This window comes from Oncorhynchus mykiss, chromosome 28 (genome assembly GCF_013265735.2).
Source record: "Oncorhynchus mykiss isolate Arlee chromosome 28, USDA_OmykA_1.1, whole genome shotgun sequence".
Lineage (NCBI taxonomy): Eukaryota > Metazoa > Chordata > Actinopteri > Salmoniformes > Salmonidae > Oncorhynchus > Oncorhynchus mykiss.
The window spans coordinates 40,188,112-40,216,102 of NC_048592.1; the positions used below are offsets into that span (position 1 = coordinate 40,188,112).

The 27,991-nt window shown below is 42.4% G+C and overlaps 1 protein-coding gene across 1 annotated transcript in view; it reads right to left on the minus strand.

Annotated features, from left to right (window-relative positions):
- LOC110508253 (piezo-type mechanosensitive ion channel component 2) overlaps positions 1 to 27,991 on the minus strand; it is a 149,101-nt gene that overhangs the window by 19,701 nt on the left and 101,409 nt on the right. Inside the window, exons 28-38 of the mRNA XM_036966347.1 lie at positions 26,951 to 27,153; positions 24,041 to 24,217; positions 23,213 to 23,654; positions 22,737 to 22,900; positions 15,801 to 16,059; positions 9,576 to 9,758; positions 9,168 to 9,462; positions 3,162 to 3,294; positions 2,895 to 3,042; positions 2,505 to 2,719; positions 403 to 561 (exon numbers count right to left, since the gene is read on the minus strand). Coding sequence (XP_036822242.1) covers positions 403 to 561; positions 2,505 to 2,719; positions 2,895 to 3,042; positions 3,162 to 3,294; positions 9,168 to 9,462; positions 9,576 to 9,758; positions 15,801 to 16,059; positions 22,737 to 22,900; positions 23,213 to 23,654; positions 24,041 to 24,217; positions 26,951 to 27,153 — 2,378 coding nt within the window. The remainder of the gene's footprint in view (positions 1 to 402; positions 562 to 2,504; positions 2,720 to 2,894; positions 3,043 to 3,161; positions 3,295 to 9,167; positions 9,463 to 9,575; positions 9,759 to 15,800; positions 16,060 to 22,736; positions 22,901 to 23,212; positions 23,655 to 24,040; positions 24,218 to 26,950; positions 27,154 to 27,991) is intronic.

Here is a 27,991-nt window from a genome sequence, read left to right on the forward strand (position 1 = left end):
CTGTGTGCTTAGTGTCGTTGTCCTGTTGGAAGGTGAACCTTCGCCCAAGTCTGAGGTCCTGAGCACTTTGGAGCAGGTTTTCCAATGGTGGAATCCAGAGAAGTTGTAGACACATCTCAAGGATGATCAATGTAAACAGGATGCACTTGAGCTCAATTTCGAGTCTCATAGGGTCTGAATACCGATGTAAATAAGGTATTTCTGTTTGAAATGTTTTCATAAATTTGCAATAAAAAAAAATTCAAAAAGGTTTTCGATTTGTCATTATGGGGTATTGTGGGTAGGTTTTAGCTGTAACGTGACAAAAAGCAGTCTGAATATTTTCCCAAGTCACTGCATGTTGAATGTGACCTGAATATATGAGTTGAATGTCTTACTACATCCTACCGTGTCCAAACTCACCCTTGAAACATGAAGAGGTTGGTGTAGTTGTAGCTCTTGGTGAGGCAGTTACCCAGGACCCTGGTGGGGTAGCCACAGCGGATCTGATAGGCTGACAGCCCAAAGTAGATACACTTGATAAAGTACCACAGCTTGGCTACTGTGTTCTCATTGAAACGCCTGCAAAGTGGACAGAGGTACAAACCCTGATAAACACGGTTACTAATGCTAAACACGGTTACTAATGCTAAACACGGTTACTAATGATAAACACGGTTACTAATGATAAACACGGTTACTAATGATAAACACGGTTACTAATGATAAACACGGTTACTAATGATAAACACAGTTACTAATGCTAAACACGGCTACTAATGCTAAACACGGTTACTAATGCTAAACACGGTTACTAATGCTAAACACGGTTACTAATGCTAAACACGGTTACTAATGCTAAACACGGTTACTAATGATAAACACGGTTACTAATGATAAACACAGTTACTAATGTAAACACGGTTACTAATGCTAAACACAGTTACTAATGCTAAACACGGTTACTAATGATAAACACGGTTACTAATGATAAACACAGTTACTAATGCTGAACACAGTTACTAATGATAAACACAGTTACTAATGCTGAACACAGTTACTAATGCTAAACACGGTTACTAATGCTAAACACGGTTACTAATGCTAAACACGGTTACTAATGATAAACACGGTTACTAATGATAAACACGGTTACTAATGATAAACACAGTTACTAATGCTGAACACAGTTACTAATGATAAACACGGTTACTAATGATAAACACGGTTACTAATGATAAACACGGTTACTAATGATAAACACGGTTACTAATGATAAACACGGTTACTAATGATAAACATGGTTACTAATACTGAACACGGTTAGTAATGATAGACACGGTTACTAATGCTGAACACGGTTACTAATGATAGACACGGTTACTAATGCTGAACACGGTTACTAATGATAAACACGGTTACTAATGATAAACACGGTTACTAATGATAAACATGGTTACTAATACTGAACACGGTTACTAATGATAGACACGGTTACTAATGCTGAACACGGTTACTAATGATAAACACGGTTACTAATGCTAAACACGGTTACTAATGATAAACACGGTTACTAATGCTAAACACGGTTACTAATGATAAACACGGTTACTAATGCTAAACACGGTTACTAATGATAAACACGGTTACTAATGCTGAACACGGTTACTAATGATAAACACGGTTACTAATGATAAACACGGTTACTAATGCTGAACACGGTTACTAATGATAAACACGGTTACTAATGATAAACACGGTTACTAATGCTGAACACGGTTACTAATGATAAACATGGTTACTAATACTGAACACGGTTACTAATGATAGACACGGTTACTAATGCTGAACACGGTTACTAATGATAAACACGGTTACTAATGCTAAACACGGTTACTAATGATAAACACGGTTACTAATGCTAAACACGGTTACTAATGATAAACACGGTTACTAATGCTAAACACGGTTACTAATGATAAACACGGTTACTAATGCTGAACACGGTTACTAATGATAAACACGGTTACTAATGATAAACACGGTTACTAATGCTGAACACAGTTACTAATGATAAACACGGTTACTAATGATAAACACGGTTACTAATGATAAACACGGTTACTAATGATAAACACAGTTACTAATGATACATCCTTAATCGATCACAAGCCCCTACCCCATAGGGACTCATGGAGATCTGAAAAAATGGATATGTTTACAAATTAACTAATTCAATCAATCAAATGAATTCATATCAGATGAATTAGCTAATTAACGCAGAAAGGAAGGAAGTCTATTTCTCAGCGACTCCAGGCAGGATGAAGAACATCCAGAAATAAATGATGAACATTAGTATATAAAGCATTATACATGTGATTATGATGCATTATGAAGAGGGTATTTAAAGGAAGTGTTAGGAATGGTTGTTACCTCAGAGTCTGGGCAGGATGAAGAACGTACAGATATGGATCCCGTAACTAATTAACCAATTAACAAATGAACATCACAAGGTGAGTATTTACCTATCAGAGAGTCCGGGGAGGATGAAGAACATCCAGAAGTGGATCCCGAACACCAGGATCACCTGGAAGATGACCTTTCCCAGCACTGTCTTCTTGAGGTACAGGGCCCGGTCCACCACCATGGTCCCAAACTGGATCAGAATCATCACCAGGAAGGCTCCGGGAACCTGGTCCTCCGACAGAGACGACGTGAAGTCGGCTCCCGCTGAGTGTTTCTGAGGAGAAGAAGAAGTAATTAATGTCACATTTTTAATATGTGATCAGAGCGGGAATTGAACCCATAACTTTGGTGTTGCCAAGACCGACTGAGGCACACAGGACCCTGCTGACTGTTTCCGACGGGATGACAAGATCGTGTCAAATGTAAAGAGACTAGCTACACGTACGTACCCCAAAAGCAGAAAAACCGAAGACGATGATGATGAAGTCGACGGTGTCGGCCAGGAACATGAGGACATAGACATCTGTCAAAGCGCTGTACTCTGGATGGACCAGGTTGTAGAAGAACTGACGGATGGGCAGGTACACCTTCATGGTCCTGGAGAGAATACAAAACAAATGTACAAGAATATTATGTTAGGTTAATTTTATATTATGTTTGAGGCATTTAATAAATCAATTAATCAATCAATCAATCAATCAATCAATCAAGCCCACCTCTTGATAGTGAAGGTCTTGGCTTTGATCATCTGTTCTTTGAGTTTCTCCATGATCAGCTGTTTCTTGGTCTTCTGCTGCACTGACCCCTCACTCCAATCTCTACGGCTACTGTTCCTGGAGTTGGTGCTGCCTGGGGAAACGATGGCAACGCATGTCAACGCGCTAAAGGCTAGATTTAATGAGCTTACTTTAATGAGCTTATCTCTAAATGTATTGAGCAAGGCCCCATCCCTATTGTTAAGTAAAGTGGCTAATTAGCTAAGTAAAATAAATTGGTAAGTTAAGTGAGTAGCCAAGTAAAGTACAGTAAGTAGTCATGTAAAGTACAGTAAGTAGTCATGTAAAGTACAATAAGTAGTCAAGTAAAGTACAGTAAGTAGCCACATAAAGTACAGTAAGTAGTCATGTAAAGTACAGTAAGTAGTCAAGTAAAGTACAGTAAGTAGTCAAGTAAAGTACAGTAAGTAGTCAAGTAAAGTACAGTAAGTAGTCATGTAAAGTACAATAAGTAGTCAAGTAAAGTACAGTAAGTAGTCATGTAAAGTACAATAAGTAGTCATGTAAAGTACAATAAGTAGTCAAGTAAAGTACAGTAAGTAGTCAAGTAAAGTACAGTGAGTAGTCAAGTAAAGTACAGTAAGTAGTCAAGTAAAGTACAGTAAGTAGTCATGTAAAGTACAGTAAGGGAATACCCCCCTGATTTGGACAAAAACAAATGGCGGGATATTGGCATTGGACAAACCATATACACGATGGCCAATACCACCCAATTTGGCGTTGATTCATGCAAAGTATATTGCAAATGCCATATGGCAATTGCCAATTGTAACACTTCAAAATTCCAATAGGGGGCGTGTGCGTTCCACCGGGGCATTTCATATTGCAAATGGCACCCAAGTCAACATCCAAAAGCCAAATTTTGAAAAATGAAATTAAAAAAAAAAAACTTAAAACCCCTTAAAAAAGTGCTTTCTGGACCTTTTTTCGAAATTCTTTCGAGTTTTTTGTCAATTACACATGTGTAAGAACTGTATGAGTATACTTTTGTCATCATATATATATATTTTTTAAGTACATGCGCATAAGGCATATGTTTTGTCCATTTGCAATATGATTTCATAGGAAGTCAAAAGTCAAAAGTCAAAAATGTCAAAATTTGGTAAAAAACTTCATACATCCTTAAAAAAGTGCTTTCTTGACCTTTTTTCAAAATTCTTTCGATTTTTGTGTCAATAACACATGTATAAGAACTTTATCAACATACTTTAGTCATGCTTTATTATCATATTTTTTTTACTTGTGCATAAGGCATATGTTTTCTCCATTTGCAATATGATGTCATAGGAAGTCAAAAGTCAAAGTCAAAAGTAACGATTTTCCTCCGTGCAACTGATGATCTAAAATGTGCAACAAAATTTTTTAGATTTTTTTTGTTTATGTTTCCTTACTTTTTCAAAGTCACTGTGCATTTGCAATATGTTTTAATGGGCAGATACCATCACGAATTTGTCATGCTCAAAATTCAAACTTTACTTTGCTCAAACTATACCTTGGTCAACTTGTATTACATATTTATTTTTGTTTTACTTGTGCATAAGGCATATGTTTTCTCCATTTGCAATATGATGTCATAGGAAGTCAAAAGTCAAAGTCAAAAGTAAATATTTTCCTCCGTGCACCTGGTGATCTGAAATGTGCACCTGGTGACCTGAAATGTGCACCTGGTGATCTAAAATATGCAACTGGTAACCCAAAAAAAAAATGTTGGGATGTTTTTTTGTTTATGTTTCCTTACTTTTTCAAAGTCACTGTGCATTTGCAATATGTTTTAATGGGCAGGTACCATCACGAATTTGTCATGCTCAACATTTTTTAGATGTATTTTTTTTTGTTTCCTTACTTTTTCAAAGTCACTGTGCATTTGGAATATGTTTTAATGGGCAGGTACCATCACGAATTTGTTTATCGAATTTGTTTATGTTTCCTTACTTTTTCAAAGTCACTGTGCATTTGCAATATGTTTCAATGGGCAGGTACCATCACGAATTTGTCATGCTCAAAATTTTTTAGATGTATTTTTTTTTGTTTCCTTACTTTTTCAAAGTCACTGTGCATTTGGAATATGTTTTAATGGGCAGGTACCATCACAAATTTGTTTATCGAATTTGTTTATGTTTCCTTACTTTTTCAAAGTCACTGTGCATTTGCAATATGTTTCAATGGGCAGGTACCATCACGAATTTGTCATGCTCAAAATTTTTTAGATGTATTTTTTTTTGTTTCCTTACTTTTTCAAAGTCACTGTGCATTTGGAATATGTTTTAATGGGCAGGTACCATCACAAATTTGTTTATCGAATTTGTTTATGTTTCCTTACTTTTTCAAAGTCACTGTGCATTTGCAATATGTTTCAATGGGCAGGTACCATCACGAATTTGTCATGCTCAAAATTTTTTAGATGTATTTTTTTTTGTTTCCTTACTTTTTCAAAGTCACTGTGCATTTGGAATATGTTTTAATGGGCAGGTACCATCACAAATGTGTTTATCGAATTTGTTTATGTTTCCTTACTTTTTCAAAGTCACTGTGCATTTGCAATATGTTTCAATGGGCAGGTACCATCACGAATTTGTCATGCTCAAAATTTTTTAGATGTATTTTTTTTTGTTTCCTTACTTTTTCAAAGTCACTGTGCATTTGGAATATGTTTTAATGGGCAGGTACCATCACGAATTTGTTTATCGAATTTGTTTATGTTTCCTTACTTTTTCAAAGTCACTGTGCATTTGCAATATGTTTCAATGGGCAGGTACCATCACGAATTTGTCATGCTCAAAATTTTTTAGATGTATTTTTTTTTGTTTCTTACTTTTTCAAAGTCACTGTGCATTTGCAATATGTTTTAATGGGCAGGTACCATCACGAATTTGTCATGCTATAAATTCAAGCTTTACTTTGCTCAAACTATACCTTTGTCATCTTGTGATCTAAAATATGCAACTGGTTACCCAAAAAATGTGTTGATGTTTTTTTGTTTATGTTTCCTTACTTTTTCAAAGTCACTGTGCATTTGCAATATGTTTCAATGGGCAGGTACCATCACGAATTTGTCATGCTCAAAAAATTTTAGATGTATTTTTTTTTGTTTCTTACTTTTTCAAAGTCACTGTGCATTTGCAATATGTTTTAATGGGCAGGTACCATCACGAATTTGTCATGCTATAAAAATCCTGCAGGAATGTGAAATTGACTGGCCCGATGAACTCGAGATGGCTTTGCAGTGATTCTGGGTCATCTCAATCGCTCGTTTGGGTTGATTTCAGAATGTCGCTTTTGGTGATGTTTTTTCACTATAGAATCATATTGCAAATGTACAAGAGTCAAGTGGACAAGAGTCCATCAGTCAATTAGATATCATTCTGACCACCAAACTGATACAAACTGACACCAAACCCACTTTTTCCAACTCGTTTAGTAGCCAACTATTACATACTTCAGAGCTGGCCCAAAATTCACAACGCCTTCGGTACAAACCATAAAAAAAACATAAAACACGTAGTTACGTTCTAGCTGCGGGTCCATTTCTTATGTTATGTGTTGGCCTAGCTGAGGCGACCCCGAATCCCAAGTTTCGGCTCGATAGGTCATTTGGTGTCCGAGAAAAACCCTAATTGGTGCTGAAAATCCACTATTTTCCATGACTTGCTACGGGGTCCTTGAATGAGATATCGGACAGAAACGTTGGGGTCTGTCTATATGGGCCGAGACGTTCGCAATGCACCTAGTCTTGCGACTCTGGGACATTTCTAAATGTCGTCATTTTCGTGATGCAAAAATGAATTGAAGTTATTTCAAATGTACGAGGCTGTTTCTCGGTCCGAGAACCTTCTAGAGCCACGTAACTCACCACGCACCATCTACGGGAGGTCTAGAACAGGTTTCTAAAGTTTCGGAACTCTAGGTCGGACCGTTCTTTTTTAGCTCCAACAAAGCTAACTATTGGGGCCACTGTCTGTCTCTACGCACCCCAATACGTCCCTCCTTCCAAGTTGTGTTTTAGTGTGATTTTTTTTTCCTTTGAATTTTTTTGGGAAAAATGACTGATTTACAGTTCATGGGGGTTGCCTAATCACACATATGAAGTTTTGGAAATATCAGACTTTTTTAACCCTTCGAAACAGCCCCTGAGACACCAATTATGGCACTTCCGGTTGGCACAGGAAGTTATAAATCAACACATATCCTCATTGGGGTATGCTGTTACAGAATCCTGAGTTTTAAGTCCTTACGTTAAGAATTGACTGATCTACACAGGGTTGAATGCACTATGTCTATCAAACTGCATGCAGTGTATGGGTAAACACTTTTAGGGGCATTTTAACCACTTCCGGTTGGTCCAGGAAGCTTAGAATCAACACAGGTAGACCTCATAGTGGCCTGATGGACTGGTACCGAAGACAGGTTCATACGGCATTCATAACCCACATAGGCCTCAGGTTGAATTTTGTGGTGCAGGCTATGTATTCCTATGGGGAGAGATGACACTGTAATCTGTGAGATCAAAAAACCCTGTTTTACTGTGAAGGGTTAATGCCACACGGTCAAGGTTAGGCTTGTTCAGATCGGGAGGACCTTAGGAACATTCATGTGGTGCAATTTTTCTTCTCACCCTAACGGTTCTCTCACTGTCACTCAAAAGCAAATGACATTGTGGGGCAGGCTTCATTTTGGGCCTACTATTCTAATGGTCGGTTATTGTGTTATTTCAGAAAATCATAGAAAATCACAGAAATGTCGCAGAGCTCCGCAGCACACTTTAAAAAGATTCGTATGAACACCCTGCAACTGGATCTGTAACCGTTAAAAAAAAAAAACGCCTATTTGTGACCATCACCAATTTGTCATTGTTCCGTTTCTCTTAAATGACGATAGATAAATGGCTGGTTCTTTTTTTATTGACACCGGAGGCTCCTTGGCTTTGACCTGAAGTGGAAAAATAATTTCTCTACTTCCATTTTAAGCCTTTAATCCCAGACAAATGGCCGTAGCTCAAAAACCGTCGAGGCCTAGACGCCATCCCGTTCGGGGCCAACTGCCCGTTACGCCAACCCTACGCTCGCCAAGTTTCGGCTTTGAAATATTTTCAGTTTTTGAGATAAGGCCCCGTCGCGATTCGTGATGTTTTGCCAAATTGCCATATGATTCCGTATGCCATCTGGTGGGAGTGTCCGGGACGGCGGAAAAAACGGTCCGAAACTTGTTTTTTTTTTTTAACGGAAACCGAAAGTCCGACAAAGTTCATTCGACGACTTCCCGGTAGGTCCGGCCCTACCGCACGGCCCGACGCCGACCGCGAATTTTACAAACGATTTCGGACGTCGGGTAAGGGACCGTACATTTGCAATATGGACTTTCTCACTGATCATACACGAAATGCCGAAATGTTCCCTTAATGTATGTAAGTAGTCAAGTAAAGTACAGTAAGTAGCCACATAAAGTACAGTAAGTAGTCATGTAAAGTACAGTAAGTAGCCAAGTAAAGTACAGTAAGTAGCCACATAAAGTACAGTAAGTAGTCATGTAAAGTACAGTAAGTAGTCAAGTAAAGTACAGTAAGTAGCCACATAAAGTACAGTAAGTAGTCATGTAAAGTACAGTAAGTAGCCAAATACAGGAAAGTACAGTAAGTAGCCACATAAAGTACAGTAAGTAGCCAAATACAGGAAAGTACAGTAAGTAGCCTCATAAAGTACAGTGAGTAGCCAAATACAGTAAAGTACAGTAAGTAGCCACATAACATACAGTAAGTAGCCAAGGAAAGTAGAGTATAGAGTGCATGGCACTTGCAATGTCAGGGTTGTGGGTTCGAATCCCACGGGGGACAAGCACGAAGAAATATGAAAATGGAAGACACTCACTAAGTCGCTCTGGATAAGAGCGTCTGCTAAATGACGAACATGTGGAACGTAAACATAAAGTAGCCAAGTAAAGTATGTCCCTGACCTCTCTTGGAGCGTACAGAGTGGACTGACTGGTGGGAGATATGAGACCCTCCACTGGAGCTCTTTCTTCTCTGGTAGGTCTGCTGCTGTTGCTGGAGGTAGTGCATGGAGTCCACGGAGGTGCCCACGCCCAGATTTATAGACCTGAGGGTCTGTGTCGACCCCTTCCTCTCGCGGGGGTAGGACGGCACGGGAGTGGCGTCCCTCTCCTTCCATTCTTCCTTTGACTCAGTGTCCTGGCGAAGGATCTCCTTCTTGGTGTCCTTAAGGTCGTCTTCGTCCCAGAGACCATGACACTACGACGGGAGAGTGCAGAGGAAAGGTAGGGTACCAATAAGAGTACGAAACAAAACAATCACATTGTATTACGATCAAAGACCTGAAAGACCTGATCCTAGATCAGCCGTACCTTCAGGATGGACCTGTGGAAGAAGAGCGCCAGAAGCTGTATGAGGTCATAGACGACGTATCCATCTTTCTTCTCCACTCCGATGATGTTTGGAGGGTGGTAGGGTTTATTCCCGTTCACCTTCGGGTTCTGGTTGAAGGGGAAAAAGCCAAACTGGCAGAAGTACTTGATGACGATGGCGACCTAGAAGAGAAGACATGCAAGCAAAACCCGACAATAGTATAGGTGCAGTAAAGAGATCCCATCAAATTTCGCTGAAACAATGGAAATGCCACGGCAACGCCACTCAATTTCCTGATTGCCCCCCAGAAAAATGTGCCTACTGTTTCTATGTCTTTCACACTATGTTGAGGTAAAAAATCAGAGTATAATGGTATGGAGGTCAACCCCAATACATGTTTATGTCATCATCAACTGCCAGCTTACACGAACGGGAGTTAGCATTCTGCACTCATTTTTTCAAACCCCGAAAATGAATATTTGTAAATATTATATATATAATATTATATATTATAATATTGAAAATGGCTGACTAGCAATGATCAACAACCAACTTGACAGAGCTTGAAGATTTGTAAAAACAATATACGTGCAAATATTGTACAATCTAGGTGTGCAAAGCTCTTAGGGGAGACCAGATAGACTCATAGCTGAAATCGCTGCCAAAGGTGATTCTAACATGTATTGACTCAGAGGTGTGAATAAATGAGATACACTACATGACCAAAAGTATGTGGACATCTGCTCGTGGAACATCTTGGTGTGTTTAAACATTCTGCGGCATATCTAAAATGTCCTTATTAGTGGTAATGACCTCCAGCTCATCTGATCCATACTGCAAATCATCTATTTTCTGTGACAAACGTTTTTCTTTTTTTTATAGATTAAAGTGTTTATTTGAATTATTGTCATAGTTCCTTACTCATAACGATTCATTTCCCCTTGAAGAGCGTCCCACAAATCTGCACCAAAAAAAATACACAACATGGACAAAAGTATACACCTGTTTGTCAAACATCTCATTCCAAAATCATGGGCATTAATATGGAGTTGGTCCCTCCCTTTGCTGCTATACTGGCTTTCACTCTTCTGGGAAGGCTTTCCAGTAGATGTTGGAACATCTACTGGGGACTTGCTTCCATTCAGCCACAAGAGCATTAGTGAGGTCGGGCACTGATGTTGGGCGATTAGGCCTGGCTCGCAGCCGGCGTTCCAATTCACCCCAAACGTGTTTGATGGGGTTTAGGTCCAGGCTCTGTGCAGGCCAGTCAAGTTCTTCCACACCGATCTCGATAAACCATTTCTGCATGGACCTCGCTTTTTGCACTGGGGCGTTGTCATGCTGAAACAGCAAAAAGCCTTTCCCAAACTGTTGCCACAAAGTTGGAGGCACAGAATCGTCTAGAATGTCATTGTATGCTGTAGCGTTAAGGTTTTCCTTCACTGGTACGAAGTGACCTAGTCTGAACCATGACAAAAAGCCCCAGACCATTATTCCTCCTCCCCCAAACTTTACAGTTTGTGCTATGCATTCGGGCAGGTAACGTTCTCCTTGCATCCGCCAAACCCAGATTCGTCCGTCGGACTGCCTGATGGTGAAGCGTGAAGCTCCAGAGAACACTTTTCCACTGCGTTGCGCATGGTGATCTTAGGCTTGTGTGCGGCTGCTCAACCATGGAAACCCATTTCATGAAGCTCCCAACGAACAGATGTGACGTTGCTTCCAGAGGCAGTTTGGAACTCGGTCATGAGGGTTGCAACCAACGACAGACCATTTTTACGCGCTCTGTGAGCTTGTTTGGTCTACCACTTCGCGGCTGAGCCGTTGTTGCTCCTAGACGTTTCCACTTCACAATAACAGCATTTCCAGTTGACCGGGGCCGCTCTAGCAGAGCAGAAATTTGACGAACTGACTTGTTGGCAATCTTATGACAGTGCCACATTGAAAGTCACTGAGCTCTTCCGTAAAGCCATTCTACTGCCAATGTTTGTCTACGGAGATTGCATGGCTGTGCGCTCGATTGTATACACCTGTCAGCAATGGGTATGGCTGAAATAGCTGGATCCATTAATTTGAAGGGGTGTCCACATACCTTTGTATATATATAGTGTATTTCCGTATTTCATTTACAAAAACAATTGCACAAATTTAAAAAAACATGTTTTCACTTTGTCATTATGAGGTATAACCTTAAAGATCCTAAATTATGTCACCACTGCCCTTGATTTTGTGCTGCTATTTTTAAGCTTTCGATACAGCAGACCATTCCATTCTTATGGATCGGCTAAGGAGTGTTGTTGTCTCTGAGGCAAGGGAGTACCCCAAGGTTCGATCCTAGGCCCCACGCTCTTCTCAATTTACATCAACAATATAGCTCAGGCAGTAGGAAGCTCTCTCATCCATTTATATACAGATGATATAGTCTTATACTCCGCTGGCCCCTCCCTGGAGTTTGTGTTAAATGCTCTACAACCAAGCATTCTTAGTGTCCAACAAGCTTTTCTCTGCCCTTAGCCTTGTTCTGAACACCTCCAAAACAAAGGTCATGTGGCTCCGTAAGAAGTCTGCCCCCCCCCATCGTCCGGTACACTGTCCTCCTCTCAGTAGAGAGAAGCTGCAGGCTAAGGTTAAATCTAGACTTGGTTTCCTCTATCATAATCACTCCTCTTTCACCCCAGCTGCCAAACTAACCCTGATTCAGATGACCATGCTACCCATGCTAGATTACGGAGACGTAATTTATAGATCGGCAGGTAAGGTGCTCTCGTCATTCCTGAACTCTAACTCTAAACTCTACTCTCATCTCTGTATACCCGGCACAAAGCCACTGGTTGATGTTTATTTACAAAACCCTCTTAGGGCTCACTTCCTCCTATCTGACATATCTACTGCAACCCTCATCCTCCACATACAACCCCCATTCTGCCAGTCGCATTCTGTTAAAGGTCCCCAAAGCACCCACATCCCTGGGTCGCTCGTATTTTCAGTTCGCTGAAGGTAGCGACTGGAACGAGCTGAAAAAAACACTGGACAGTTTTATCTCAATCTCTACATTCAAAGACTCAATCATGGACTCTCTTACTGACAGTTGTGGCTGCTTCCGCGTGATGTATCGTTGTCTCTACCTTCTTGCCCTTTGTGCTGTTGTCTGTCCTAATGTTTGTAGCATGTTTTGTACTGCTACCATGTTGTGCTGCTACCATGTTGTGCTGCTACCATGTTGTGCTGCTACCATGTTGCTGTCATGTTGTGTGGCTACCATGCTGTGCTGGCATGTGTTTCTACCATGCTGTGTTGTTGTCTTAGGTCTCTCTTTATGTAATGTTGTGGTATCTCTCTTCTCGTGATGTGTGTTTTATGATTAATGAACTGACTGTTCTTCAGATTAATGAACTGACTGTTCTTTAGATGAATGACTGACTGTTCTTCAGATGAATGAACTGACTGTTCTTCAGATTAATGAACTGACTGTTCTTCAGATTAATGACTTCAGATTAATGAACTGACTGTTCTTCAGATTAACGACTTCAGATTAATGAACTGACTGTTCTTCAGATTAACGAACTGACTGTTCTTTAGATGAATGACTGACTGTTCTTCAGATGAATGAACTGACTGTTCTTCAGATGAATGACTGACTGTTCTTCAGATGAATGAACTGACTGTTCTTCAGATGAATGAACTGACTGTTCTTCAGATGAATGAACTGACTGTTCTTCAGATGAATGACTTCAGATTAATGAACTGACTGTTCTTCAGATTAATGACTGACTGTTCTTCAGATGAATGAACTGACTGTTCTTCAGATGAATGAACTGACTGTTCTTCAGATTAATGACTGACTGTTCTTCAGATGAATGAACTGACTGTTCTCCAGAAGAATATACATAACTGTTTTATGATTTATATTATCTTGTTTGATATTGCAAATTTAATTGTTCTTCAGATGAATGAACTGACTGTTCTTCAGATGAATGAACTGACTGTTCTTCAGATGAATGAACTGACTGTTCTTCAGATGAATGAACTGGCTGTTCTTCAGATGAATAAACTGACTGTTCTTCAGACGAATTAATGACTGTTCTTCAGACAAATTAATGACTGTTCCTCAGATTAATGCACTGACTGTTCTTCAGATGAATGAACTGGCTGTTCTTCAGATGAATAAACTGACTGTTCTTCAGACGAATTAATGACTGTTCTTCAGACAAATTAATGACTGTTCCTCAGATTAATGCACTGACTGTTCTTCAGATGAATGAACTGACTGTTCTTCAGATGAATGAACTGACTGTTCTTCAGATGAATGAACTGACTGTTCTTCAGATGAATGACTTCAGATTACTAAATTGACTGTTCATCAGATGAATAAACTGACTGTTCTTCAGACAAATTAATGACTGTTCTTCAGACAATAAAATGACTGTTCCTCAGATTAATGACTTCAGATTAATGAACTGAATGTTCTTCAGATGAATGAACTGGCTGTTCTTCAGACGAATTAATGACTGTTCTTCAGACAAATTAATGACTGTTCCTCAGATTAATGCACTGACTGTTCTTCAGATAAATGAACTGACTGTAAATCACTCTGAATATGAACGTCTGCTGAATGACTAAAATGTCAAATGTAAATAGTCTGGGATTATATCATCACAAATATTGTATTTTTCTTCAGGGGCTTCCTTAGAGATAAGTATCCTGATATTTGTGTTAATTTAGAGACACTCATTGTGTAGGGTCATAGACTATACATATTCATCTAAAGGATTGTAATACCTGTAAAACTATCATAGAAAGTACATGTGCAATATATTAAATTCATACTTCTATATAGCATAGCATAGCATCCCATAGCATTGCATCCCATAGCATAGCATCCCATAGCATCCCATAGCATAGCATCCAATAGCATTGCATCCCATAGCATTGCATCCCATTGCATAGCATCCCATTGCATCCCATAGCATAGCATCCCATAGCATAGCATCCCATAGCATTGCATACCATAGCATAGCATCCCATAGCATAGCATCCCATAGCATTGCATCCCATAGCATAGCATCCCATTGCATCCCATAGCATAGCATCCCATAGCATAGCATCCCATAGCATAGCATCCCATAGCATAGCATCCCATAACATAGCATCCCATAGCATTGCATCCCATAGCATAGCATCCCATAGCATAGCATCCCATTGCATCCCATAGCATCCCATAGTCTGTCATAGACTATAGCAGTGTCTATGTCTGTCATAGACTATAGCAGTGTCAATGTCTGTCATAGACTATAGCAGTGTCTATGTCTGTCATAGACTATAGCAGTGTCTATGTCTGTCATAGACTATAGCAGTACAGCAGTGTCTATGTCTATCATAGACTATAGCAGTGTCTACGTCTGTCATAGACTATAGCAGTATAGCAGTGTCAATGTCTGTCATAGACTATAGCAGTGTCTATGTCTGTCATAGACTATAGCAGTGTCTACGTCTGTCATAGACTATAGCAGTGTCTACGTCTGTCATAGACTATAGCAGTGTCTATGTCTGTCATAGACTATAGCAGTATAGCAGTGTCAATGTCTGTCATAGACTATAGCAGTATAGCAGTGTCAATGTCTGTCATAGACTATAGCAGTGTCTATGTCTGTCATAGACTATAGCAGTGTCTACGTCTGTCATAGACTATAGCAGTGTCTACGTCTGTCATAGACTATAGCAGTGTCTACGTCTGTCATAGACTATAGCAGTGTAGCAGTGTCAATGTCTGTCATAGACTATAGCAGTATAGCCGTGTCAATGTCTGTCATAGACTATAGCAGTGTAGCAGTGTCAATGTCTGTCATAGACTATAGCAGTATAGCAGTGTCAATGTCTGTCATAGACTATAGCAGTGTCAATGTCTGTCATAGACTACAGCAGTATAGCAGTGCCAATGTCTGTCATAGACTATAGCAGTATAGCAGTGTCAATGTCTGTCATAGACTATAGCAGTGTCAATGTCTGTCATAGACTACAGCAGTGTCTATATCTGTCATAGACTATAGCAGTGTCTACATCTGTCATAGACTCTAGCAGTGTAATGTGTTTAACGTGCAGTAGTTCTCTGTAGCATATTGCAGTATACATTATTTTCTCGGCCTGTGTCCCAAATTGGACCCCTGGCTAAAAGTAGTGTACTAAATAGGGAATAGGGTACTGGTTGGGATGTAGGGCTACATTACCTCGGTATAAACGATGGCGGTCATCCAGAACCTCTTACTGGGTCTAGGTACCGACAGCATGGCCCAGAGGAAGATGAGGATGGGGAGGACCAGGGTGACGCAGGAGGCTGACAGCATGTTGTTGAGGATGATGACTAGGTAACACACCATCTCAGAGTGGGCCACCAGCATGTTATACAGGGCATAGACCAACTGGAACACCAGGGGCTGGCCCACATAGAACCGCTCCGACCGCTTTAGCTCCTCATCATGGAACATCCTGATGGAGGGGGAGAGAAGGAGGGGGAGAGAGGGAGAGGGGGGGAGAGAGGGCGGGGAGAGAGGGCGGGGGAGAGAGGGAGGGGAAAAGAGGGAGGGGGAGAGAGGGAGAGGAGAGAGGGAGGGGGAGAGGAGAGAGTGAGGGGGAGAGAGGGAGAGGGGAGGGTGGGGAGAGAGAAAGAGGAGAGAGAGAGGGGGAGAGAGGGAGAGGAGAGAGGGAAGGGGAGAGAGGGAGAGAGGGAGGGGAAGAGAGGGAGGGGGAGAGGGAGAGAAGAGAGGGAGGGGGAGAGGGAGAGGAGAGAGGGAGGGGGAGAGCGGGGGAAAGAGGGCGGGGGAGAGAGGGGGTGGAGAGGAGGGGGTGGAGAGGGGGGGTGGATAGAGGGAGGGGGAGAGAGTGCGGGGGAGAGAGGGAGAGGAGAGAGGGAGGGGGAGAGAGGGCGGGGGAGAAAGGGAGGGGATAGAGAGGGAGAAGGGGAGAGAGGGAGGGGGGGAGGGAGGGAGGGGATAGAGAGGGAGAAGGGGAGAGAGGGAGGGGGGGAGGGAGGGAGGGGATAGAGAGGGAGGGGGGAGAGGAGGGAGGGAGGGGGAGAGAGGGCGGGGGAGAAAGGGAGGGGATAGAGAGGGAGGGGGGAGAGGGGGGGAGGGAGGGAGGGGGAGAGAGGGAGGGGGATAAAGGGAGGGGATTTAGAGGGAGGGGGAGAGAGAGGGCGGGGGAGAAAGGGAGGGGATAGAGAGGGAGAAGGGGAGAGAGGGAGGGGGGGAGGGAGGGAGGGAGGGGAGAGAGGGCGGGGGAGAAAGGGAGGGGATAGAGAGGGAGAGGGGGGGTGCGGGCGGGCGGGGGAGGAGATATTAGCTAAAGTGCAAAAAAAATATCTGGCGACCAAGCTAGGATGGAGGTGTGAATGTTTCCTATTAGAATCAAGGTTTGCGTTTTAAGGTGTTGAATGATGTTCAGAGTTAAAAAATGTATTTGATAACCGATGTTGTATAATTCCAGGTGGTCCCAGTAGTCATGTTGAGATGTGATGTGTTCCACCATACTCTGTAGCAAACGGGTTATAAAAGCACAGTGTCGAAGCCACACCGGTGTGCCTTGAGGGAACTCTCAGGTGTGCCTTGAGGAAACTCTCAGGTGTGCCTTGAGGGAACTCTCAGGTGTGCCTTGAGGGAACTCTCAGGTGTGCCTTGAGGAAACTCTCAGGTGTGCCTTGAGGGAACTCTCAGGTGTGCCTTGAGGAAACTCTCAGGTGTGCCTTGAGGAAACTCTCAGGTGTGCCTTGAGGAAACTCTCAGGTGTGCCTTGAGGAAACTCTCAGGTGTGCCTTGAGGAAACTCTCAGGTGTGCCTTGAGGAAACTCTCAGGTCTTAGCTGGACCATCTGGTACTGTATGTCTCTGGTCTTAGCTGGACCATCTGGTACTGTATGTCTCTGGTCTTAGCTGAACCATCTGGTTCTGTATGTCTCTGGTCTTAGCTGAACCATCTGGTACTGTATGTCTCTGGTCTTAGCTGAACCATCTGGTTCTGTATGTCTCTGGTCTTAGCTGGACCATCTGGTACTGTATGTCTCTGGTCTTAGCTGGACCATCTGGTACTGTATGTCTCTGGTCTTAGCTGAACCACAGCCTCTGGTTCTGTATGTCTCTGGTCTTAGCTGGACCATCTGGTACTGTATGTCTCTGGTCTTAGCTGAACCATCTGGTACTGTATGTCTCTGGTCTTAGCTGAACCACAGCCTCTGGTTCTGTATGTCTCTGGTCTTAGCTGGACCATCTGGTACTGTATGTCTCTGGTCTTAGCTGGACCATCTGGTACTGTATGTCTCTGGTCTTAGCTGGACCATCTGGTACTGTATGTCTCTGGTCTTAGCTGGACCATCTGGTACTGTATGTCTCTGGTCTTAGCTGGACCATCTGGTACTGTATGTCTCTGGTCTTAGCTGAACCATCTGGTACTGTATGTCTCTGGTCTTAGCTGAACCATCTGGTACTGTATGTCTCTGGTCTTTGCTGAACCATCTGGTACTGTATGTCTCTGGTCTTAGCTGAACCATCTGGTCCAATATGTCTCTGGTCTTAGCTGGACCACAGCCTCTGGTACTGTATGTCTCTGGTCTTAGCTGAACCATCTGGTACTGTATGTCTCTGGTTTAAGCTGAACCACAGCCTCTGGTTCTGTATGTCTCTGGTCTTAGCTGAACCATCTGGTACTGTATGTCTCTGGTCTTAGCTGAACCATCTGGTCCAATATCTCTCTGGTCTTAGCTGAACCATCTGGTACTGTATGTCTCTGGTCGTAGCTGAACCATCTGGTCCAATATGTCTCTGGTCTTAGCTGGACCACAGCCTCTGGTACTGTATGTCTGTGGTCTTAGCTGAACCATCTGGTACTGTATGTCTCTGGTCTTAGCTGGACCACAGCCTCTGGTACTGTATGTCTCTGGTCTTAGCTGAACCATCTGGTACTGTATGTCTCTGGTCTTAGCTGAACCATCTGGTACTGTATGTCTCTGGTCTTAGCTGGACCATCTGGTACTGTATGTCACAAACTCACAGAACAGGACCGCAGAGTACTGAAGTGGTAGGCCACACAAACTCACAGAACAGGACTGCAGAGTACTGAAGTGGTAGGCCACACAAACTCACAGAACAGGACCGCAGAGTACTGAAGTGGTAGGCCACACAAACTCACAGAACAGGACCGCAGAGTACTGAAGTGGTAGGCCACACAAACTCACAGAACAGGACCGCAGAGTACTGAAGTGGTAGGCCACACAAACTCACAGAACAGGACCGCAGAGTACTGAAGTGGTAGGCCACACAAACTCACAGAACAGGACCGCAGAGTACTGAAGTGGTAGGCCACACAAACTCACAGAACAGGACCGCAGAGTACTGAAGTGGTAGGCCACACAAACTCACAGAACAGGACCGCAGAGTACTGAAGTGGTAGGCCACACAAACTCTCAGAACAGGACCGCAGAGTACTGAAGTGGTAGGCCACACAAACTCACAGAACAGGACCGCAGAGTACTGAAGTGGTAGGCCACACAAACTCACAGAACAGGACCGCAGAGTACTGAAGTGGTAGGCCACACAAACTCACAGAACAGGACCGCAGAGTACTGAAGTGGTAGGCCACACAAACTCACAGAACAGGACTGCAGAGTACTGAAGTGGTAGGCCACACAAACTCACAGAACAGGACTGCAGAGTACTGAAGTGGTAGGCCACACAAACTCACAGAACAGGACTGCAGAGTACTGAAGTGGTAGGCCACACAAACTCACAGAACAGGACTGCAGAGTACTGAAGTGGTAGGCCACACAAACTCACAGAACAGGACTGCAGAGTACTGAAGTGGTAGGCCACACAAACTCACAGAACAGGACTGCAGAGTACTGAAGTTTGTAAAGCATAAGAATCATCTGTCCTCGGTTGCAACACTCACTACCGAAGTACCAAACTGTCTCTGGAAGCAACTTCAGCACAATAACTGTTCGACTGGAGCTTCATGAAATGGTGTTTCCATTGCCGAGCAACACACACAAACTAAGATAAGATCAGATATAAGATAAGCTAAGATCACCATGCACAGTGCCAAGCGTCGGCTGGAGTGGTGTAAAGCTCGTTGCCATTGGACTCTGGAGCAGTGGAAACGTGTTCTCTGGAGTGATGATTCACGCTTCACCATCTGGCAGTCCGACGGACGAATCTGGGGTTGCGGATGCAAGGAGAACGCTATCTGCCCGAATGTATAGTGCCAACTACTGTATAAAGTTTGGTGGATGAGGAATAATGGCCTGGGGCTGTTTTTCATGGTATGGGCTGGGCTGGGGAAATCGTAACGCTACAGCATACAATGACATTCTAGACTATTCTGTGCTGCCAACTTTGTGGAAACAGTTTGGGACAGGTCCTTTCCTGTTTCAGCATGACAATGCCCATTTGCACAAAGTGAGGTCCATGCAAAAATAGTTTGTTCAGATCGGTGTGGAAGAACTTGACTGGCCTGCGCAGAGGCCTGACCTCAACCTCCTTTGGGATGAATTGAAATGCCAACTATGAGCCAGGCTTAATCGTCCAACATCAGTGCCCGACCTCACTAATGCTCTTGTGGATTAATGGAAGCAAGTCCCCGCAGCAATGTTCCAACATCTAGTGGAAAGCCTTCCCAGAAGAGTGGAGGCTGTTATAGCAGCAATGTTCCAACATCTAGTGGAAAGCCTTCCCAGAAGAGTGGAGGCTGTTATAGCAGCAATGTTCCAACATCTAGTGGAAAGCCTTCCCAGAAGAGTGGAGGCTGTTATAGCAGCAATGTTCCAGCATCTAGTGGAAAGCCTTCCCAGAAGAGTGGAGGCTGTTATAGCAGCAATGTTCCAGCATCTAGTGGAAAGCCTTCCCAGAAGAGTGGAGGCTGTTATAGCAGCAAAAGGAGGGACCAACTCAATATTAATGCCCACAATTTAGGAATGAGATGTTTGACGAGTACGTGTCCACATACTTTTGGCCATATTGTGTATTTTTTTTGTGCAGATTTGTGGGACGCTCTTAAAGGGGAAATGAATCGTTATGAGTAAGGAACTATGACAATAATTCAAATAAACACTTTAATCTATAAAAAAAATAGAAAAACGTTTGTCACAGAAAATAGATGATTTGCATTATGGATCAGATGAGATGGAGGTCATTACCACTAATAAGGACATTTTAGATATGCCGCAGAATGTTTAAACACACCAAGATGTTCCACAGTTCAACAAAAAGGTTTTGGGAAGTACTGTTCTATTGTAATTCCACTCTATAGATTAGATCTACAGTTGAAGTCGGAAGTTTACATACACCTCAGCCAAATACATTTAAACTCAGTTTTTCACAATTCCTGACATTTAACCAGAGTAAAAAATTGTCTGTCTAAGGTCAGTTAGGATCACCACTTTATTTTTAGAATGTGAAATGTCAGAATAATAGTAGAGAGAATGATTTATTTCAGCTTTTAGTTCTTTCATCACATTCCCAGTGGGTCAGAAGTTTACATACACCCAATTAGTATTTGCTAGTATTGCCTTTAAATTGTTTAACTTGGGTCAAATGTTTCGGGTAGCCTTCCACAAGCTTCCCACAATAAGTTGGATGAATTTTGGCCCATTCCTCCTGACAGAGCTGGTGTAACGGAGTCAGGTTTGTAGGACTCATTGCTCGCAAATGCTTTTTCAGTTCTGTCCACACATTTTCTATAGGATTGAGGTCAGGGCTTTGTGATGGCCACTCTAATACCTTGACTTTGTTGTCCTAAAGCCATTTTGCCACAACTTTGGAAGTATGCTTGGGGTCAATGTCCATTTGGAAGACCCATTTGCGACCAAGTTTTAACTTCCTGACTGATGTCTTGAGGTGTTGCTTATATATTTCTACATAATTGTCCTTGCTCATGATATCATCTATTTTGTGAAGTGCATCAGTCCCTCCTGCAGCAAAGCACCCCCACAACATGATGCTGCCACCCCCGTGCTTCACGGTTGGGATGGTGTTCTTCGGCTTGCAAGTTTCCCCCTTTTTTCTCCAAACATAACGATGGTCATTATGGCCAAACAGTTCATCAGACCAGAGGACATTTCTCCAAAAAATACGATCTTTGTCCCCATGTGCAGTTGCAAACCGTAGTCTGGCTTTTTTATGGCGGTTTTGGAGCAGTGGCTTCTTTCTTGCTGAGCGGCCTTTCAGGTTATGTCAATATAGGACTTGTTTTAGTGTGGATATAGATACTTTTGTACCTGTTTCCACCAGCATCTTCACAAGGTCTTTTGCTGTTGTTCTGTGATTGATTTGCACTTTTCACACCAAAATACGTTCATCTCTAGGAGACAGAACGCGTCTCCTTCCTGAGCGGTATGACGGCTGCGTGGTCCCATGGTGTTTATACTTGCGTACTATTGTTTGTACAGATGAACGTGGTACCTTCAGGCATTTGGAAATTGCTCCCAAGGATGAACCAGACTTGTGGAAGTCTACCATTCTTCTTCTGAGGTCTTGGCTGATTTCTTTAGATTTTCCCATGATGTCAAGCAAAGAGGCACTGAGTTTGAAGGTTGGACTTGAAATACATCCACAGGTACACCTCCAATTGACTCAAATTATGTCAATTAGCCTATCAGAAGCTTCTAAAGCCATGACATAATTTTCTGGAATTTTCCAAGCTGTTTAAAGGAAAAGTCAACTTAGTGTAGTAAACTGCTGACCCACTGGAATTGTGATACAGTGAATTATAAATGAAATAATCTGTCTGTAAACAATTGTTGCACAAAGTAGATGTCCTAACTGACTTGACAAAACTATAGTTTGTTAACAAGAAATGTGTGGAGTGGTTGAAAAACTAGTTTTAATGACTCCAACCTAAGTGAATGTAAACTTCTGACTTCAACTGTATATCTTAACATGAATACACTAACTGTAAATCGCTCTGGAGTGTCTGCCAAGTGACTAAAATGTAAAAATGTAAATGTGAATAGTTATTTAAATGATATGTTTCTGTATTTTATTTTCAATAAATTAGCTAAAATTTCTAAAAACATGTTTTCACTTTACCAATCGAATAAAATTGTATTTGTCACGTGCGCTGAATACTGAATACTGAATACACTAGAGACATTATTAACATTAGCGTGTCTCGTCCACTTACTTGTTGAGCAGCAGTTCGCTGGCGGTCAGCTCAGTGGTCAGTGAGGGCAGCAGGGGATCGTCCAGATAGTCTGACCGGCTGGTGTCTGGGGTCATCGCCATCATCCTCTTATCGTCCCTGTCGCTTTCATCCTCACTCACCTCCAGTCGGTCAAAGCTCACCGCCTCCATGACAAAAATAATAATAATTCATAATAATAATTCATAATTCATTTAGTTTACCCTTTCATTATACAACAATTACCAAGGGCTACCGTGTGAGCAATCAAATTATCAATCAATCAATCAATCAATCAAATGTATTTTATAAAGCCGTTTTAACATAAGCAGTTGTCACAAAGTGTTTTACAGTAAACCGGCCCGACCCCAAAAAGCAAGCAAAGCAGAAGTGAAAGCAGGGGCCAGGAAAAACTCCCTAGAAGGAAGAAATCTAGAACGGAACCCGGCTCAGAGTGACAAAAGACATAGAGAACCAACCTTGTTGTAGCTGGAAGGCACGTCAGTGTCCGAGGTGTTTGGAGCATCCGAGGTGTCCAGCTGACCCGCCAGGCCCCGCTCCTCTGTGTTCCGGTACTCTTGCCGGACACCCCCATCGTCACTGTCAGTGGTACAGTCCTGGGACCCTGATCGAAGGGCCAGGAAGGTCGAAGTTGGACTGTCTACCCTGAAGGAGGGGACCTCCACTGGGCCTGGAGTCTCCCATGGATCCCACTGTCCCTGGTCCCTCTCCTCCTCCTCAGTGGTCACTCCACCACCACCACTCCACCAGGGGCTTCCCTCAGCCCCCTCTGTCTCCGGATGTGAGGGTCCCAAGGGTTCGTTCTGCCTGTCCTCCCCCTGGTCCTGTTCGTCATCCACCTCCTCGATGGTGTCATTGGTGCCTTGCCGTGAATAGAGAGTGATGCACTGAGTCGCCTCGCTGTGGGGGACAGGGGGACAGGGGGACAGACGGACAGACAGACAGACAGACAGACAGAGGAAGTTTGAGGAACAGAAACAAACCACATATAATGATGAGAATAATCAGCAACCCATAAACAGAACATGGGTGATAATCAACAACCCATAAACAGAGAGTGGGTGATAATCAACAACCCATAAACAGAACATGGGTGATAATCAACAACCCATAAACAGAGAGTGGGTGATAATCAACAACCCATAAACAGAACATGGGTGATAATCAACAACCCATAAACAGAACATGGGTGATAATCAACAACCCATAAACAAAACACGGGTGATAATCAACAGAGGAGGAGGAATAAGAGGAAGAGGAAGAGGTTTTTGGCTTGGACCAGGCACCTGGACACTTGACTACTGCTGCTGTCAGTCGATTTGGAGGCGTCCAGGCCGTAAATCTTACAGAGTTTGGGCCGGACACGCTCGCTGGTTTTGGGAATGGGAACGTCTGACGACATTCCGTCCAGCTCGTCCAGCGTGTCTTGTCGGGAGAACAGCATGGTGGCCTCAGTGTAGGCACTGACGGAGAGATGAGAAATAAACGAGTGGAATGACACAATGGTTACAACATGGCTTTCACATGACACGGCTAACGATGTGGGAGTTTCCAAATGGTAAAGTTGGTGGGGAGGTTATGGCCGAATGTACTGTAGAATGTGATGCCTCATCTCTCAGCCTGTATCCTGAAGATACTGATCAAGCCTTAGAATGACATATAGCAATAACAGGATATCTCAATAACAGGATATCTCAATAACAGGATATCTCAATAACAGGATATCTCAATAACAGGATATCTCAATAACAGGATATCTCAATAACAGGATATAGCAATAACAGGATATCTCAATAACAGGATATAGCAATAACAGGATATCTCAATAACAGGATATCTCAATAACAGGATATCTCAAGCACTCTACTCAGTCTCTCGAAGATACAGTGCCATGAAAAAGCATTTGCCCTCTTTCTAATTATCTCTATTTTTGCATATTTTTAATACTGAACAGACAGACAGACAGACAGAGGAGTCTCCCATGGATCCCATCAGATCTTCAACCAAAACCTAATTTATTTTAATTTGTATTGAACATTTATTTAACTAGGCAAGTCAGCTATTAGATAAAGGGAACCTGAGTGAACAAATAACGCAACAATTACATATATTATTTCATAAATAAAGTTATGCAAAATCCCTGTGTGAAAATGTAATTGCCCCCTTTACACTAACTAACTGTTGTTTCTCCTTTAGCTGCAATGACTCCAACCAAACACTTCCTGTAGTTGTTGATCAGTCTCTCACATCACTGTGGAGGAATTCTGACCCATTCTTCAATGCAGAACGGCTTTAACTCAGCGACATTTGTGGGTTTTCAAGCATGAACTGCTCGTATAAAGTCCTGCCACAACATCTCAATTAGGATTAGGTCTGGACTTTGACTAGGCCGTTCCAAAACTTAGTGTTCTTGGGCACAGGGACTATGGTGGTCTGCTTGAAACATGTTGGTATTACAGACTCAACCAGGGACAGATTGAAAATGTCAGTGAAGATACTTGCCAGATGGTCAGCACATGCCCGGAGCACACGTCCTGGTAATCTATCTGGCTCTGCAGCCTTGTGAATGTTGACCTGTATAAAGGTCTTACTCACTTCGGCTACGGAGAGGGTGATCATACAGTCGTCCGGAACAGCTGGGGCTCTCATGCATGCCTCATTGTTGTTTGGCTCAAAGCGAGCATAGAAGTGATTTAGCTCGTCTGGTAGGCTCGTGTCACTGGGCAGCTCGCGTCTGTGCTTCCCTTAGTAGTCTGTAATAGTTTGCAAGCCCTGCCACATCCGACGAGTGTCAGAGCCGTTGAAGTACGATTCAATCTTAGTCCTGTATTGGTGCTTTGCCTGTTTGAGGGCATAGCAGGATTTCTTGTAAGCTTCCGGGTCCCGCACCTTGAAAGTGCCAGCTCTACCATTTAGTTCAGTGCGAATGTTGCCTGTAATCCATGGCTTCTGGTTGGGGTATGTACGTACAGTCACTGTGGGGACGACATCCTCAATGCACTTATTGATAAAGTGACTGATGTGGTGTACTCCTCAATGCCATCGGAGGAATGCCAGAACATGTTCCAGTCTGTGCTGCAAAACAGTCCTGTAGTTTAGCATCTGCTTCATCTGACCACTTTTTTATTGATCTAGTCACTGGTGCTTCCTGCTTTAATTTGTGCTTGTAAGCAGGAATCAGGAGGATATAATTATGGTCAGATTTGCCATATGGAGGCGAGGGAGAGCTTTCTACGCATCTCTGTGTGTGGAGTAAAGGTGGTCTAGAATTGTTTTCCCTCTGGTTGCACATTTAACATGTTGATAGAGATTTGGTAGAACTGATTTAAGTTTCCTGCATTAAAGTCTCCGGCCACTAGGAGCGCTGCCTCTGGGTGAGTGGTTTCCTGTTTGTTTATTTCCTTATACAGCTGACTGAATGTGGACTCCTCTTTCACTCCAGCTGCCAAACTAACCCTGATTCAGATGACCATCCTACCCATGCTAGATTATGGAGAAGTAATTTATAGATCGGCAGGTAAGGGTGCTCTCGAGCGGCTAGATGTTCTTTACCATTCGTCCATCAGATTTGCCACCAATGCTCCTTATAGGACACATCACTACACTCTCTACTCCTCTGTGAACTGGTCATCTCTGTTCACCCGTCACAAGACCCACTGGTTGATACTTATTTATAAAACCCTCTTAGGCCTCACTCCCCCCTATCTGAGATATCTACTGCAGCCCTCATTCTCCACATACAACACCCGTTCTGCCAGTCACATTCTGTTAAAGGTCCCCAAAGGGTTAGATGAAGCCTACATAACCAACCCATAAAGTCAAATTTAACATCCATATAATTGGCCAGCTATATAAACTGTAATATTGATTTATCCTGCAAGAGATGGGGTTCAATTGGTAACATACATTTTGTGTCTTCTTCTAATGCCTCTTAACTATCGGCACCGCAGAGGTGACACGACTGGGTTTCCAATTGAGAATATCCGACTGTATAATGCACACCCTTGTAGTTGCACCGATTCGTCGGCTGTGTTCCCTCACGCCAGTGAGGAAGCTCAACAAAGTGAGGGTGTTCACGGCGGTTAAGGGGAAAGTAATCTAAAAGTACCCGAATGTAATCAGATTACAATTTTGGACAGGTACCTAGTAACTGTAACAGATTACATTTAGAAAGTAACCTACCCAAACCTGCTTACCTGGATATACTATCCCTGGAGGCCATAGATACAATGGAGTCCTGGCTCTCCATACGATAGCTGCCTCTCCTTCTACGGACCCTGTGAGACCACGACACACTGTCCTCCTCAATGAGCCGGTCCAGACTGGAGCCCTGCGACATGTATATACGCATCTGCTTCTGGTAGTACACATGGATACTGTCTCTGGATGGGACATTACCCTGTAGGGGAATTACACATTCATATAGGTTACATATAGGTTATATATATGATGTCATTGATTGATCTGCTTCTGATAGTACACATGGATACTGACTCTGGACAGGACGTTACCCTCTACGGAGTGGTTTTATGGTTAGGATCAAGATCGTCACTGATTCTCTATTTTGCTAATTATTATTATTATTTTCTTAAGGGGTGGATCAGCTTTAATATTGCGGAAAGATTGTTATTATTTTTTTCTTTAAGGGGTGGATCAGCTTTAATATTGCGGAAAGATTGTTGCTTCCATCAATGTAATTGTCTGCATCATTTCCAATCCCCCATATATTTATGGGGTAAATATATATATATATATATATGTATACATAAACATTCATACAAATACACATATATACATACTTTTTTAAGAATATTCCTTTATTATTCCCCCAAGCCCGACCACCCTTCCCCCAATTGGAGTAAACTAATAAACACTTAGGCTTCTACCTTCAGTTTATACATACTATACACATTTTACAGACACAGTCTATTTTACAATAGTTATATTTTGTTTGTTTTTAGTCCTTCCTCTATTTCTGATGTCCATCCAGTTTGATTTCTATTTGTAACTGTGCTATTTCACAACATTTCTGAACCTATATACATTGTACAGACCCCGTATGTTTTACATTGGTTATCTTGTTGTTATTAGTCCTACACTTCAGCGCCATTTTCCCATCTATCTCTTAACACCATCCATTTTGGATTTCAATTTGCCATATATTTTTCAACTGTGCTGTGATGCTTCACAAAAGTACTGAACCTTTCTATTCTCATAGCTTCTACAGATTGTAAATT